Below are 13,161 nucleotides of genomic sequence, written 5' to 3'. Positions count from 1 at the left end.
CTTCCCTTCTCTCCCCTCCCTCTGTTCCTCCTTCCTCTTCCCTTCTCTCCCCTCCCTCTGTTCCTCCTTCCTCTTCCCTTCTCTCCCCTCCCTCTGTTCCTCCTTCCTCTTCCCTTCTCTCCCCTCCCTCTGTTCCTCCTTCCTCTTCCCTTCTCTCCCCTCCCTCTGTTCCTCCTTCCTCTTCCCTTCTCTCCCCTCCCTCTGTTCCTCCTTCCTCTTCCCTTCTCTCCCCTCCCTCTGTTCCTCCTTCCTCTTCCCTTCTCTCCCCTCCCTCTGTTCCTCCTTCCTCTTCCCTTCTCTCCCCTCCCTCTGTTCCTCCTTCCTCTTCCCTTCTCTCCCCCTCCCTCTGTTCCTCCTTTCCCTTCCCTTCTCTCCCCTCCCTCTGTTCCTCCTTCCTCTTCCCTTCTCTCCCCTCCCTCTGTTCCTCCTTCCTCTTCCCCTCTCTCCCCTCCCTCCTTTTCCTCCTTCCTCTTCCCCTCTCTCCCCTCCCTCCTTTTCCTCCTTCCTCTTCCCCTCTCTCCCCTCCCTCTTTCCCTCCTTCCTCTCCCCCCTCTCTCCCCCTCCCTCTGTTCCTCCTTCCTCTTCCCTTCTCTCCCCTTCCTCTGTTCCTCCTTCCTCTCCCCCCCTCTCCCCTTCCTCTGTTCCTCCTTCCTCTCCCCCCTCTCCCCCTTCCTCTGTTCCTCCTTCCCTCTCCCCCCCGTTCCCCTCCCTCTTTCCCTCCTTCCTCTCCCCCCGCTCCCCTCCCTCTTTCCCTCCTTCCTCTCCCCCCGCTCCCCTCCCTCTTTCCCTCCTTCCTCTCCCCCCGCTCCCCTCCCTCTTTCCCTCCTTCCTCTCCCCCCGCTCCCCTCCCTCTTTCCCTCCTTCCTCTCCCCCCGCTCCCCTCCCTCTTTCCCTCCTTCCTCTCCCCCCCGCTCCCCCTCCCTCTTTCCCTCCTTCCTCTCCCCCCGCTCCCCCTCCCTCTTTCCCTCCTTCCTCTCCCCCCGCTCCCCTCCCTCTTTCCCTCCTTCCTCTCCCCCCGCTCCCCTCCCTCTTTCCCTCCTTCCTCTCCCCCCGCTCCCCTCCCTCTTTCCCTCCTTCCTCTCCCCCCGCTCCCCTCCCTCTTTCCCTCCTTCCTCTCCCCCCCGCTCCCCTCCCTCTTTCCCTCCTTCCTCTCCCCCCTCTCTCCCCTCCCTCTTTCCCTCCTTCCTCTTCCCCCCTCTCTCCCCTCCCTCTTTCCCTCCTTCCTCTTCCCCCTCTCTCCCCTCCCTCTTTCCCTCCTTCCTCTTCCCCTCTCTCCCCTCCCTCTTTCCCTCCTTCCTCTTCCCCTCTCTCCCCTCCCTCTGTTCCCTCCCTCCTCTTCCCCCCTTCCTCTTCCCTCCCTCCCTCCTGTTCCTCCTTCTCTCCCCCTCCTTCCTCTCCCCCCTCTCCCCTCCCTCTGTTCCCCCCTCTCCCCCCTCTCCCCCTCCTCCTCTCCCCCCTCTCCCCCCTGCCGTGTTTCTCGGTGGTTGTTTTCCCTCTCCCCAGCCCCTCCAAGCTGCTGCCGGGGCTGGCTGCCGCGCTGCTGCCTAATTACTGGCGGGGCCGGCAGCCTCGCCAGCTGCATTCATCATCATAAAATGTAATAATTAATGACATTCCAACAAAGCAAAAGATGCAAATGAGGGCCCTCATTAGCATCTGCAGCTTCAGCTTTGATAATGCTTTTGCTGACAAGGTTGTAATTAATGAAAATTCATGTCGCAGGCAGGAGATTGGATCAGGTTTCAGCCCCCCCCCCCCGCTCCCCCCCCTCCCCAATTCCCAACTGCTCCCATTAAGGGGGGGGGAAAAAAAGCCAAAGCTGGAGCCTCTGCCAACTTTGCAGGGAGAGGGGAGGGGGGAAAAACCCAAACCCTTCAACCCCCCCCCCCCCCCCAAACCCCCCCGACAAACCCACAGCACCAGATGCCAAGTGAGGGGAGGGGGCTTGGTGCTCTTCAAACCTGCCCTGCCTGTGGCCAACCCCCTTGGCCTGCCCCTTCCTTTTGCCCCCCCCCTTGGCCTGCCCCTCTTTGCCTTCCCCTTCCTTTTTGCCCCCCCCCTTGGCCTGCCCCTCTTTGCCTTCCCCTTCCTTTTGCCCCCCCCCCTTGGCCTGCCCCTCTTTGCCTTCCCCTTCCTTTTGGCCCCCCCTTGGCCTGCCCCTCTTTGCCTTCCCCTTCCTTTGGCCCCCCCCCTTGGCCTGCCCCTCTTTGCCCTCTTCCTTTTGCCCCCCCCCCCCTTGGCCTGCCCCTTCCTTTGCCTTCCCAGCTGGGCAGGCTGGAGGGGAGGGAGCCGGCCAGGGGCAGCTGGGCAGGCTGCAGGGGAGGGAGCTGGCCAGGGGCAGCTGGGCAGGTGGGGAATTGCAGCTGGGAATGGCAGCTGGGATTCCAAAGGTAGGAATCCAAGGTTGGGAATGGCAGTTGGGAAGCTGAAGGTGAGGAATTGAAGCTGGGAATTGCAGTTGGGAATCCAGGGTTGGGAATGGAAGTTGGGAAGCTGAAGGTGGGGAATTGAAGGTGGGAATCCAAAGGTGGGGATCCAAGGTTGGGAATGGCAGTTGGGAAGCTGAAGGTGAGGAATTGAAGCTGGGAATCCAAAGGTAGGAATCCAAGGTTGGGAATGGAAGTTGGGAATGTGAAGGTGGGGAATTGAAGCTGGGAATCCAAAGGTAGGAATCCAGGATTGGGAATGGAAGTTGGGAAGCTGAAGGTGGGAATTGCAGCTGGGAATGGAAGTTGGGAAGCTGAAGCTGGGGAATTGAAGCTGGGAATCCAAAGGTAAGAATCCAAGGTTGGGAATTGAAGCTGGGAATGGCAGTTGGGAATCCAAAGGTGGGGATCCAGGGTTGGGAATGGAAGTTGGGAATGTGAAGGTGAGGAATTGAAGCTGGGAATTGCAGTTGGGAATCCAAAGGTAGGATTCCAAGGATGGGAATGGAAGTTAGGAATGGTGAAGGTGAGGAATTGAAGCTGGGAATGGCAGTTGGGAATCCAAAGGTAGGAATCCAGGGTTGGGAATGGCAGTTGGGAAGCTGAAGGGGGGAATTGAAGCTGGGAATTGCAGCTGGGATTCCAGGGTTGGGAATGAAGGTGGGAAGCTGAAGGTGGGGAATTGAAGCTGGGAATTGCAGTTGGGAATCCAGGGTTGGGAATGGAAGTTGGGAAGCTGAAGGTGGGAATCCAAAGGTAAGAATCCAAGGTTGGGAATATAAGTTGGGAATGTGAAGGTGGGGAATTGAAGCTGGGAATTGCAGTTGGGAATCCAAAGGTGGGGATCCAGGGTTGGGAATGGAAGTTGGGAAGCTGAAGGGGGGGGAATTGAAGCTGGGAATGGCAGTTGGGAATCCAAAGGTAGGAATCCAGGGTTGGGAATGGCAGTTGGGAATGGCGAAGGTGGGGAATTGAAGCTGGGAATTGCAGCTGGGAATCCAAAGGTTGGAATCCAGGGTTGGGAATTGCAGTTGGGAATGGTGAAGGTGGGGAATTGAAGCTGGGAATTGCAGCTGGGAATCCAAAGGTAGGAATCCAGGGTTGGGAATGGAAGTTGGGAAGCTGAAGGTGAGGAATTGAAGCTGGGAATTGCAGTTGGGAATCCAAAGGTTGGAATCCAGGGTTGGGAATGGCAGTTGGGAAGCTGAAGGGGGGGAATTGAAGCTGGGAATGGCAGTTGGGAATCCAAAGGTTGGAATCCAGGGTTGGGAATGGAAGTTGGGAATGTGAAGGTGGGGAATCAAAGTTAAATCCTGGAATGCCTTGGGAAGAACCTTGGATTGTGCTGGATTTGGGAATTTTTAGGGCTCCTGGAGGCTTTTGAAGGCCTCAGCCTCACTGTAGCTTCATTACCTCCTGGAAGGGGCTGGGAAGAGCCTTGGACTGGGCTGGATCTGGGACTGTAGGGTCGGGAGTGACCTTGACCGGCGCCGCAGGGGAGCTCTGAGCTCTCCAAACCTCCTCTTTGGAGGCCCTTGGGGGGGAGCTTTAGGTCTCAATCCCTTCCTCCCCTTTCCCTCTCTTCTTGTCAGGCCTCTTGTACTCCCCAGCAGCCCTCCTGCCCCTTCCCCTCCTTCCCCCCTCGCCCATCCCAAGCTTTGGAGCGGGGTCTCCGCCGGAGCAAAGGCTCAGCCCCCGCTTCGGGGGGCGGGCAGGGGAAGAGGGGAGGGGGAGGAAGGCGAACTGCGGCGCTTCCTCTTGGCTCAGGTGTTGCTTTTACCATCTGGGCATTTTAATTAGTAATAAAAACCTTGATGGGGATTTGGGAGCAGCAACAACAACAACAACAACAACAGCAGCGGCAGCGGCAAGGCGAACAGGAGCACAAAGCTCTGCCTGGGCTTTGGCTGCTTGGCTTTTGTTTGCCCAGGGCTCGCCTTCGCCTCGGGGTGGGGGGCTGGGGCTGGGCTCCTTGGCCTTGGGAGAGGCAGGGAGGGAGGCCCTGGGCTCTTGAGGCCCTGAAGGGTCTGCCTTGAGTTTCCTCTGGGAGGGCTTTCGCTCCCTGGATGCATTCCACGGCTGACTTCGGTCTGGGGATTTACTGCTGGAGCGCCCTCGGCCCCCGAGTGCCTTCCCCGAGCGCTGTCCCCAAGCACCTTTGGTCCCTGAGTGCCTTCCCCGAGCGCTGCCCCCCGAGCGCCTTTGGCCCCTGAGTGCCTTCCACCCCCTGAGTGCTTTCGGTCCCTGAGTGCTGCCCCTGAGTGCCGTCGGCCCCCGAGTGCCGCCCCCTGAGCGCCTTCGCCCCCCGAGTGCTGCCCCCCCAAGTGCCGCCCCCTGAGCGCCTTCGCCCCCCCGAGTGCTGCCCCCCCAAGTGCCGCCCCCTGAGCGCCGTCGGCCCCCCGAGTGCTGCCCCCCCAAGTGCCGCCCCCCTGAGCGCCTTCGCCCCCCGAGTGCTGCCCCCCAAGTGCCGCCCCCTGAGCGCCGTCGGCCCCCGAGCGCTGCCCCCTGAGCGCCGTCGGCCCCCCCGAGTGCTGCCCCCCCGAGTGCCTTCGCCCCCCGAGTGCTGCCCCCCGAGCGCTGCCCCCCGAGTGCTGCCCCCTGAGTGCCATCGCCCCCCCGAGTGCTGCCCCCTGAGTGCCTTTGGTCCCTGAGTGCTGCCCCCTGAGCGCCGTCGCCCCCCGAGTGCTGCCCCCCGAGTGCCTTCGCCCCCCGAGTGCTGCCCCCCCGAGTGCCTTCGCCCCCCGAGTGCTGCCCCCTGAGCGCCTTTGCCCCCTGAGTGCTGCCCCCGAGTGCCTTTGACCACCGACTGCAGCCCCCCGAGCGCCTTCGCCCCCCCGAGTGCCGCCCCCTGAGCGCCGCTGCCCCTGAGCGCCTTCGCCCCCTGAGTGCTGCCCCCCTGAGCGCCGTCGCCCCCCCGAGTGCCGCCCCCTGAGTGCCTTTAACCCCTGAGTGCTGCCCTCGAGTGCCTTTGACCCCCGAGTGCCTTCCCCGAGTGCTGCCCCCTGAGTGCCCTCGGCCCCCGAGTGCTGCCCCCTGAGCGCCGTCGCCCCCCGAGTGCTGCCCCCCGAGTGCTGCCCCTGAGTGCCTTTGCTCCCCGAGTGCTGCCCCCTGAGTGCCTTCGCCCCCCGAGTGCTGCCCCCTGAGCGCCGTCGCCCCCCGAGTGCTGCCCCCTGAGCGCCGTCGCCCCCCGAGTGCTGCCCCCTGAGTGCTGCCCCCCGAGTGCCTTCGCCCCCTGAGTGCCTTCGCCCCCCGAGTGCTGCCCCCTGAGTGCCTTTGACCCCCGAGTGCCTTCCCTGAGCGCCGTCGGTCCCTGAGTGCTGCCCCCCCGAGTGCTGCCCCCTGAGTGCCATCAGCCCCCCGAGTGCTGCCCCCCGAGTGCTGCCCCCCGAGCGCCTTCGCCCCCCGAGTGCTGCCCCCTGAGCGCCTTTGCCCCCCGAGTGCCGCCCCCCTGAGCGCCTTCGCCCCCCGAGTGCTGCCCCCCAAGTGCCGCCCCCTGAGTGCCGTCGGCCCCCTGAGTGCTGCCCCCCTGAGTGCTGCCCCCCCGAGTGCTGCCCCCCGAGTGCCTTCGCCCCCCGAGTGCTGCCCCCGAGTGCCGTCGGCCCCCGAGTGCTGCCCCCCGAGTGCCGTCGGCCCCCGACTGCTGCCCCCTGAGCGCCGTCGGCCCCCGAGTGCTGCCCCCTGAGTGCCATCGGTCCCCTGAGTGCTGCCCCCGAGTGCCTTTGACCACCGACTGCAGCCCCCGAGCGCCTTCGCCCCCCGAGTGCCGCCGCCCCTCGAGCGCTGCCCCCTGAGTGCCGTCGCCCCCCGAGTGCCACCGCCCCTCAAGTGCCGCCCCCTGAGTGCCGTCGGCCCCCGAGTGCTGCCCCTCGAGCACCTTCGCCCCCCGAGTGCTGCCCCCCTGAGTGCTGCCCCCCGAGCGCTGCCCCCTGAGCGCCTTCGCCCCCCGACTGCTGCCCCCTGAGTGCCTTCGCCCCCCCGACTGCTGCCCCCTGAGTGCCTTCGCCCCCCGAGTGCTGCCCCCCGAGCGCCGTCGCCCCCCCGAGTGCTGCCCCCCTGAGCGCCTTCGGCCCCCGAGTGCTGCCCCCCGAGTGCTGCCCCCCGAGTGCTGCCCCCCGAGCGCCGTCGCCCCCCGAGTGCTGCCCCCTGAGCGCCTTTGACCCCCGAGTGCTGCCCCCTGAGTGCCCTCGGCCCCCGAGTGCCTTTGACCCCCGAGTGCCTTCCCCGAGTGCTGCCCCCTGAGTGCCCTCGGCCCCCGAGTGCCTTTGACCCCCGAGTGCCTTCCCCGAGTGCTGCCCCCTGAGTGCCCTCGGCCCCCGAGTGCCTTTGGCCCCTGAGTGCTGCCCCCAAGCGCCTTTGACCCCCGGGTGCCGTCGGTCCCCGAGTGCTGCCCCCCGAGTGCTGCCCCCTGAGCACCTTCGACCCCCTGAGCGCCGCCGCCCCCCGAGTGCCGCCGCCCCTCGAGCACTGCCCCCTGAGCGCCGTCGGCCCCCGAGTGCTGCCCCCCGAGTGCTGCCCCCCGAGCGCCTTCGCCCCCCGAGTGCTGCCCCCCGAGTGCTGCCCCCCTGAGTGCCCTCGGCCCCCGAGTGCCTTTGACCCCCGAGTGCCTTCCCCGAGTGCTGCCCCCTGAGTGCCCTCGGCCCCCGAGTGCCTTCGGTCCCCGAGTGCCTTCCCCCGAGTGCCTTCCCCGACTGCTGCCCCCTGAGTGCCTTTGGCCCCTGAGTGTCTTCCACCCCCGGAGTGCTGCCCCCTGAGTGCCTTTGCCCCCCGAGTGCTGCCCCCTGAGCACCTTCGCCCCCCGAGTGCTGCCCCCTGAGCGCCTTCGCCCCCCCGAGTGCTGCCCCCCGAGCGCCTTCGGCCCCCGAGTGCTGCCCCCCGAGCGCCTTCGGCCCCCGAGTGCTGCCCCCCGAGTGCCATCGGCCCCCGAGTGCTGCCCCCCTGAGCACCTTCGGCCCCCCGAGTGCTGCCCCCTGAGCGCCTTTGGCCCCCGAGTGCCTTCAGCCCCCGAGTGCTGCCCCCTGAGCGCCGTCGGCCCCCGAGTGCTGCCCCCCTGAGCGCCGTCGGCCCCCGAGCGCTGCCCCCTGAGCGCCTTCGCCCCCCCCGAGCGCTGCCCCCTGAGTGCTGCCCCCCGAGTGCCCTCGGTCCCTTAGTGCTGCCCCCGAGTGCTGTCGACCCCCGAGTGCCTTCCCCGAGCGCTGCCCCCGAGTGCCTTTGACCCCTGAGTGCTGCCCCCCGAGCGCCTTCGGTCCCCGAGTGCCTTCCCCGAGTGCTGGCCCTGAGCGCCGTCGGCCCCCGAGTGCTGCCCCCGAGTGCCATCGGCCCCCGAGTGCCTTCCCCGAGTGCCTTTGGCCCCTGAGTGCTGCCCCCCGAGTGCCCTCGGCCCCCCGAGTGCCTTCCCCGAGTGCTGCCCCTGAGCGCCATCGGTCCCTGAGTGCCATCGGTCCCTGAGTGCCATCGGTCCCTGAGTGCTGCCCCCCGAGTGCCTTTGACCACCGACTGCAGCCCCCGAGCGCCTTCGCCCCCCGAGTGCCCGCCGCCCCTCAAGTGCCGCCCCCTGAGTGCCTTCGCCCCCCGAGTGCCGCCGCCCCCTCAAGTGCCGCCCCCTGAGTGCCTTCGCCCCCCGAGTGCCGCCGCCCCTCAAGTGCCGCCCCCTGAGTGCCGTCGGCCCCCCGAGTGCTGCCCCCCTGAGTGCCGTCGGCCCCTTAGTGCTGCCCCCCGAGCGCCGTCGGCCCTCGAGTGCTGCCCCTGAGTGCCTTCCCTGAGTGCCCTCAGCCCCTGAGTTCCTCCCCTGAGTGCCTTTGACCCCTGAGTTCCTTCCCCGAGTGCCCTCTGTCCCTGAGTGCCTTCAGTCCCTGAGTGCCCTCTGCCCCTGAGTGCCTCCCCTGAGTTCCTCCCCTGAGTGCCCTCAGCCCCTGAGTTCCTCCCCTGAGTGCCTTTGACCCCTGAGTTCCTTCCCCGAGTGCCCTCTGCCCCTGAGTGCCTTCCCTGAGTGCCCTCTGCCCCTGAGTGCCTCCCCTGAGTTCCTTCCCTGAGTGCCCTCTGCCCCTGAGTTCCTCCCCTGAGTGCCTTTGACCCCTGAGTTCCTTCCCCGAGTGCCCTCTGTCCCTGAGTGCCTTCAGTCCCTGAGTGCCCTCTGCCCCTGAGTGCCTTCCCTGAGTGCCCTCTGCCCCTGAGTTCCTTCCCTGAGTGCCTTTGACCCCTGAGTTCAGTCCCTGAGTGCCCTCAGCCCCTGAGTTCCTTCCCTGAGTGCCCTCAGCCCCTGAGTTCCTTCAGCCCCTGAGTGCTCTCAGCCCCTGAGTTCCTTCCCTGAGTGAATGTAGTCTCTGAGTTTCTTCCCTGAGTTATTTATTCTCTCCCTCTCCCTCCTCCCCTCCCCTCTCCCCTCCCTCCCTCTCCCTCTCCCCCTCCTCTCCCTCTCCCCCTCCCCTCCCTCTCCCCCTCCCCTCCCTCTCCCTCTCCCCCTCCCTCTCCCTCTCCCCCTCCCTCTCCCTCTCCCCCTCCCTCTCCCTCTCCCCCTCCCTTCCCTCTCCCCCTCCCTTCCCTCTCCCCCTCCCCTCCCTCTCCCCCTCCCCTCCCTCTCCCCCTCCCCTCCCTCTCCCCCAGGAGCTTCCAGGGCTCTCCTCCTCCCAGCCTCTCGGCTCCCGGCTGCCAGGCACGGGTTTCAGGAGCCATCATCTCCTTGATGTGTGCCCAAGTGAACGATCAAATACCTTGGACTGGTGCAGGGAATTCCCCAAGGGAATGGTGCTTTTCCATGGAAACCTTGGAATGGCATCAAGGAAGCAGCTTGAAAGGTGCAGAGCAGAGGCTGGCTCTGGGCTGCCGCCTGGGGGGGGCTGTGGTGGGGTTGGATGTTCCGCTTCCACCTCCAGCTCCTCCAGGGGCTGTTCCCGTGGGGATCCTCCCTGCTCAGCCCTGCACGATTCCTGCTTTTCCCAGGGACTACTGGGGGGGGGAGCAAATGGAGGGAGGAGGCCCTCAGGGGGCTGCAGCTGAGGGCAAGCTGGGGCCAGGTTGGAAAGAGGTTGGGAAGCCACCAGGTTATTCCACCAGGTTATTCCATGAGGTTATTCCATGAGGTTATTCCATGAGGTTATTCCATGAGACTTCTGTTCCATTTTTCTCCTATTAATTTATTCCATGAGATTCTTCCTTCTCCTCCTTTTCCTTCCCCTCCTCTTCCTTCCTCCCCCTCCTCTCCTCTTCCCTCCCCCCTCCTCTCCTCTTCCCTTCCCCTCCTCTCCTCTTCCCTTCCCCTCCTCTCCTCTTCCCTTCCCCTCCTCTCCTCTTCCCTTCCCCTCCTCTCCTCTTCCCTTCCCCTCCTCTCCTCTTCCCTTCCCCTCCTCTCCTCTTCCCTTCCCCTCCTCTCCTCTCCTCTTCCCTTCCCCTCCTCTCCTCTCCTCTTCCCTTCCCCTCCTCTCCTCTCCTCTTCCCTTCCCCTCCTCTCCCCTTCCCCTCCTCTCCTCTCCCCTTCCCCTCCTCTCCTCTTCCCTTCCCCTCCTCTCCTCTCCCCTTCCCCTCCTCTCCTCTCCCCTTCCCCTCCTCTCCTCTCCCCTTCCCCTCCTCTCCTCTTCCCCTTCCCCTCCTCTCCTCTTCCCTTCCCCTCCTCTCCTCTTCCCCTTCCCTGACTTTATTCCAGCAAGTCTTTCACTCCATTCATTTCTCCCAGGAGCTTTTTCTTCCCTGAGTCTCTCCCAGGCTTTTTCTTCCAGGCCTTTTTTTCCTTCCCCCCTCTTATTCCCTAGGCTGATGCCATGAATTTCTCCCAGGAGCTTTTGCTTCCCTGAGTGTAGTCCAGGAATGTCTTCCATGACTTTTTTTTCAAGCCAGGCTTTGAGGCCCATCAGTTTCTCCCAGGAGGGTTTTGGGTCTCCCATGATTTTATCCCAGGAGATTCCAGGCTTTTAGGAGTCCATCATTCCATGGCTCTGACTCTTCAACTCCATGACTCCATCATTCCATGACTCCATGGCTCTGACTCTTCAACTCCATGGCTCCATCATTCCATGGCTCTGACTCTTCAGCTCCATGATTCCATGAGCCTTGAGTTCCATCATTCCATGATCCCATGGCTCTGACTCTTCAACTCCAGCATTCCATGACTCCATCATTCCATGACTCCATGGCTCTGACTCTTCAATTCCATGCCTCCAGCATTCCATGATTCTATGGCTCTGACTCTTCCATGCCTCCAGCATTCCATGACTCCATCATTCCATGACTCCATGGCTCTGACTCTTCAACTCCATGGCTCCATCATTCCATGGCTCTGACTCTTCAACTCCATGATTCCATGAGCTTTGAGTTCCATCATTCCATGATTCCATGGCTCTGACTCTTCAATTCCTTGACTCCATCATTCCCTGACTCCATGGCTCTGACTCTTCAACTCCATGATTCCATGACTCCATCATTCCATGACTCCATGGCTCTGACTCTTCCATGCCTCCAGCATTCCATGACTCCATCATTCCATGATTCCATGGCTCTGACTCTTCAATTCCTTGACTTCATCATTCCATGATTCCATGGCTCTGACTCTTCAACTCCATGATTCCATGAGCTTTGAGTTCCATCATTCCATGATTCCATGGCTCTGACTCTTCCATGCCTCCAGCATTCCATGACTCCATCATTCCATGACTCCATGGCTCTGACTCTTCAATTCCATGATTCCAGCATTCCATGATCCCATTGCTCTGACTCTTCAACTCCATGATTCCATGAGCCTTGAGTTCCATCATTCCATGATCCCATGGCTCTGACTCTTCAACTCCATGATTCCATGACTCCATCATTCCATGACTCCATGGCTCTGACTCTTCAATTCCATGCCTCCAGCATTCCATGACTCCATGAGCTCTCCATTCCAGCATTCCATGACTCTGAGCTTTCCATTCCAGCATTCCATCATCCCATGCCCTTTTCCCCTCCAGCATTCCATGCCTCCCAGCCTTTCCCTCTGGCATTCCCGAATCCCCCGACTCCACTCCCCCCTCCTTCCGCAGGCCTGGGGGCGAAGCCTTCCCAGCCCCTTCCCAGCCCCTTCCCAACCCCTTCCCAGCCTCTTCCCAACCCCTTCCCAGCCCCTTCCCAGCCCCTTCCCAAACCCCTTCCCAACCCCTTCCCAGCCCCTTCCCAACCCCTTCCCAGCCCCTTCCCAACCCCTTCCCAACTCCCAGCCTTTCCTGATTTTATTTTTCCCTTTCCTGTTCCCCACTTTTTTCCCTTCAATCCCAGCCTCCCAGATCCCACTTTTTTTCCTTCTTTTGGGAATCATCTTGGCTCCTTTCCCCCCCCCCCCCCCAGCTCCTCCGCTGCCATCTGCTCCTCCACGCTCCATTGGAGCTGTCGGCTTCAATGGATTCTCCCGGAAGCGGAGTTGCTCCTCGGAGCCTTTTCCCTCTCTTTTATCCTGGTGGCTGGGGATCCCTTCTCAAATTCCAGACTTTGGGAAAGCTCCCCCTCCCCCAAAATCATGGATGTGGAAGGCTGAAGGCATTTGTGGTGGGAACAGTGAGGAGGAGGTTGGGTGCCCTCTGCTGCGGGAAGGAAGGGACTTGGAGGCTCCGATCCCACCTGGATGCTCCGATCCCACCTGCAGGCTCTGATCCCTATGGAATGTGAGGCATTCCTCCTGGAAGTGAGGAGGTTGTTGCCAAGGCCAAAGGCTCAGTTGTCTTCAGGAGGTGGTCCTTGGTTGCTTGGGGAGCGCCCCGGAGCCAGCTTGGGGTCGGAGGGAGTTGGGAAGGGAGTCGTGGATTTAGAGGATGGGGTTGGAAGGGAGCATGGAATGGCTTGGGATGGAAGGGAGCCTCAAGATCATGGAGTCATGGAATGGGTTGGGTGGGAAGGGAGTCTCAAGATCATGGAGTCATGGAATGAGTTGGGATGGAAGGGAGTCTCAAGATCATGGAATCATGGAATGGGTTGGGATGGAAGGGAGTCTCAAGATCATGGAGTCATGGAATGGGTTGGGATGGAAGGGAGTCTCAAGATCATGGAATGAGTTGGGATGGAAGGGAGCCTCAAGGTCATGGAGTCATGGAATGGGTTGGGATGGAAGGGAGCCTCAGGATCATGGAATGGGTTGGGATGGAAGGGAGCTTCAGGAGCATGGAATGGGTTGGGATGGAAGGGAGTCTCAAGGTCATGGAGTCATGGAATGGGTTGGGATGGAAGGGAGCCTCAAGATCATGGAATGGGTTGGGATGGAAGGGAGTCTCAAGATCATGGAATGGGTTGGGATGGAAGGGAGTCTCAAGGTCATGGAGTCATGGAATGGGTTGGGTGGGAAGGGACCTTCAGGATCATGGAATGGGTTGGGATGGAAGGGAGTCTCAAGATCATGGAATGGGTTGGGATGGAAGGGAGCCTCAAGATCATGGAGTCATGGAATGGGTGGATGGAAGGGAGTCTCAAGATCATGGAATGAGTTGGGATGGAAGGAAGTCTCAAGATCATGGAGTCATGGAATGGGTTGGGATGGAAGGGAGTCTCAAGATCATGGAGTCATGGAATGGGTTGGGTGGGAAGGGACCTTCAGGAGCATGGAATGGGTTGGGATGGAAGGGTCCTTCAGGAGCATGGAATGGGTTGGGATGGAAGGGAGCTGCAAGGTCATGGAATGGCTTGGAAGGGGGCCTCAAGATCATGGAGTCATGGAATGGGTTGGGATGGAAGGGAGCTTCAGGAGCATGGAATGGGTTGGGATGGAAGGGAGCCTCAAGATCATGGA

The 13,161-nt window shown here is 62.3% G+C and overlaps 1 protein-coding gene across 1 annotated transcript; it reads left to right on the top strand.

Moving 5' to 3' along the window:
• Window positions 1-3,367: 3,367 nt before the first annotated feature.
• LOC137461272 (uncharacterized) lies at window positions 3,368-8,172 on the top strand. Its single transcript, XM_068171071.1, has 10 exons — window positions 3,368-3,389; window positions 4,689-5,060; window positions 5,204-5,344; window positions 5,780-6,046; window positions 6,128-6,313; window positions 6,421-6,651; window positions 6,809-7,039; window positions 7,179-7,431; window positions 7,574-7,846; window positions 7,926-8,172. The coding sequence occupies exons 1-10, from the start codon at window positions 3,368-3,370 to the stop codon at window positions 8,170-8,172; spliced, it is 2,223 nt and encodes a 740-aa protein (XP_068027172.1).
• Window positions 8,173-13,161: the final 4,989 nt, after the last annotated feature.

The sequence above is a fragment of the Melanerpes formicivorus genome, unplaced genomic scaffold (genome assembly GCF_026170545.1).
Source record: "Melanerpes formicivorus ecotype bairdi unplaced genomic scaffold, bMelFor1.0.p_v2 SCAF_1576, whole genome shotgun sequence".
NCBI lineage: Eukaryota > Metazoa > Chordata > Aves > Piciformes > Picidae > Melanerpes > Melanerpes formicivorus.
This window is presented reverse-complemented; position numbering and strand designations above follow the sequence as displayed.

What these genes read in the sequence shown, in the direction of transcription:
- LOC137461272 (XM_068171071.1), top strand. Translation starts at nt 3,368, where the DNA reads ATGGCAGTTGGGAATGGCGAAG. An exon ending in CGAGCACCTTCGCCCCCCGA is followed by an intron (nt 6,314 to 6,420) that starts GTGCTGCCCCCC and finishes CTGCCCCCTGAG; the next exon opens with TGCCTTCGCCCCCCGAGTGC. An exon ending in CCCCCGAGTGCCTTCCCCGA is followed by an intron (nt 6,652 to 6,808) that starts GTGCTGCCCCCT and finishes TCGGTCCCCGAG; the next exon opens with TGCTGCCCCCCGAGTGCTGC.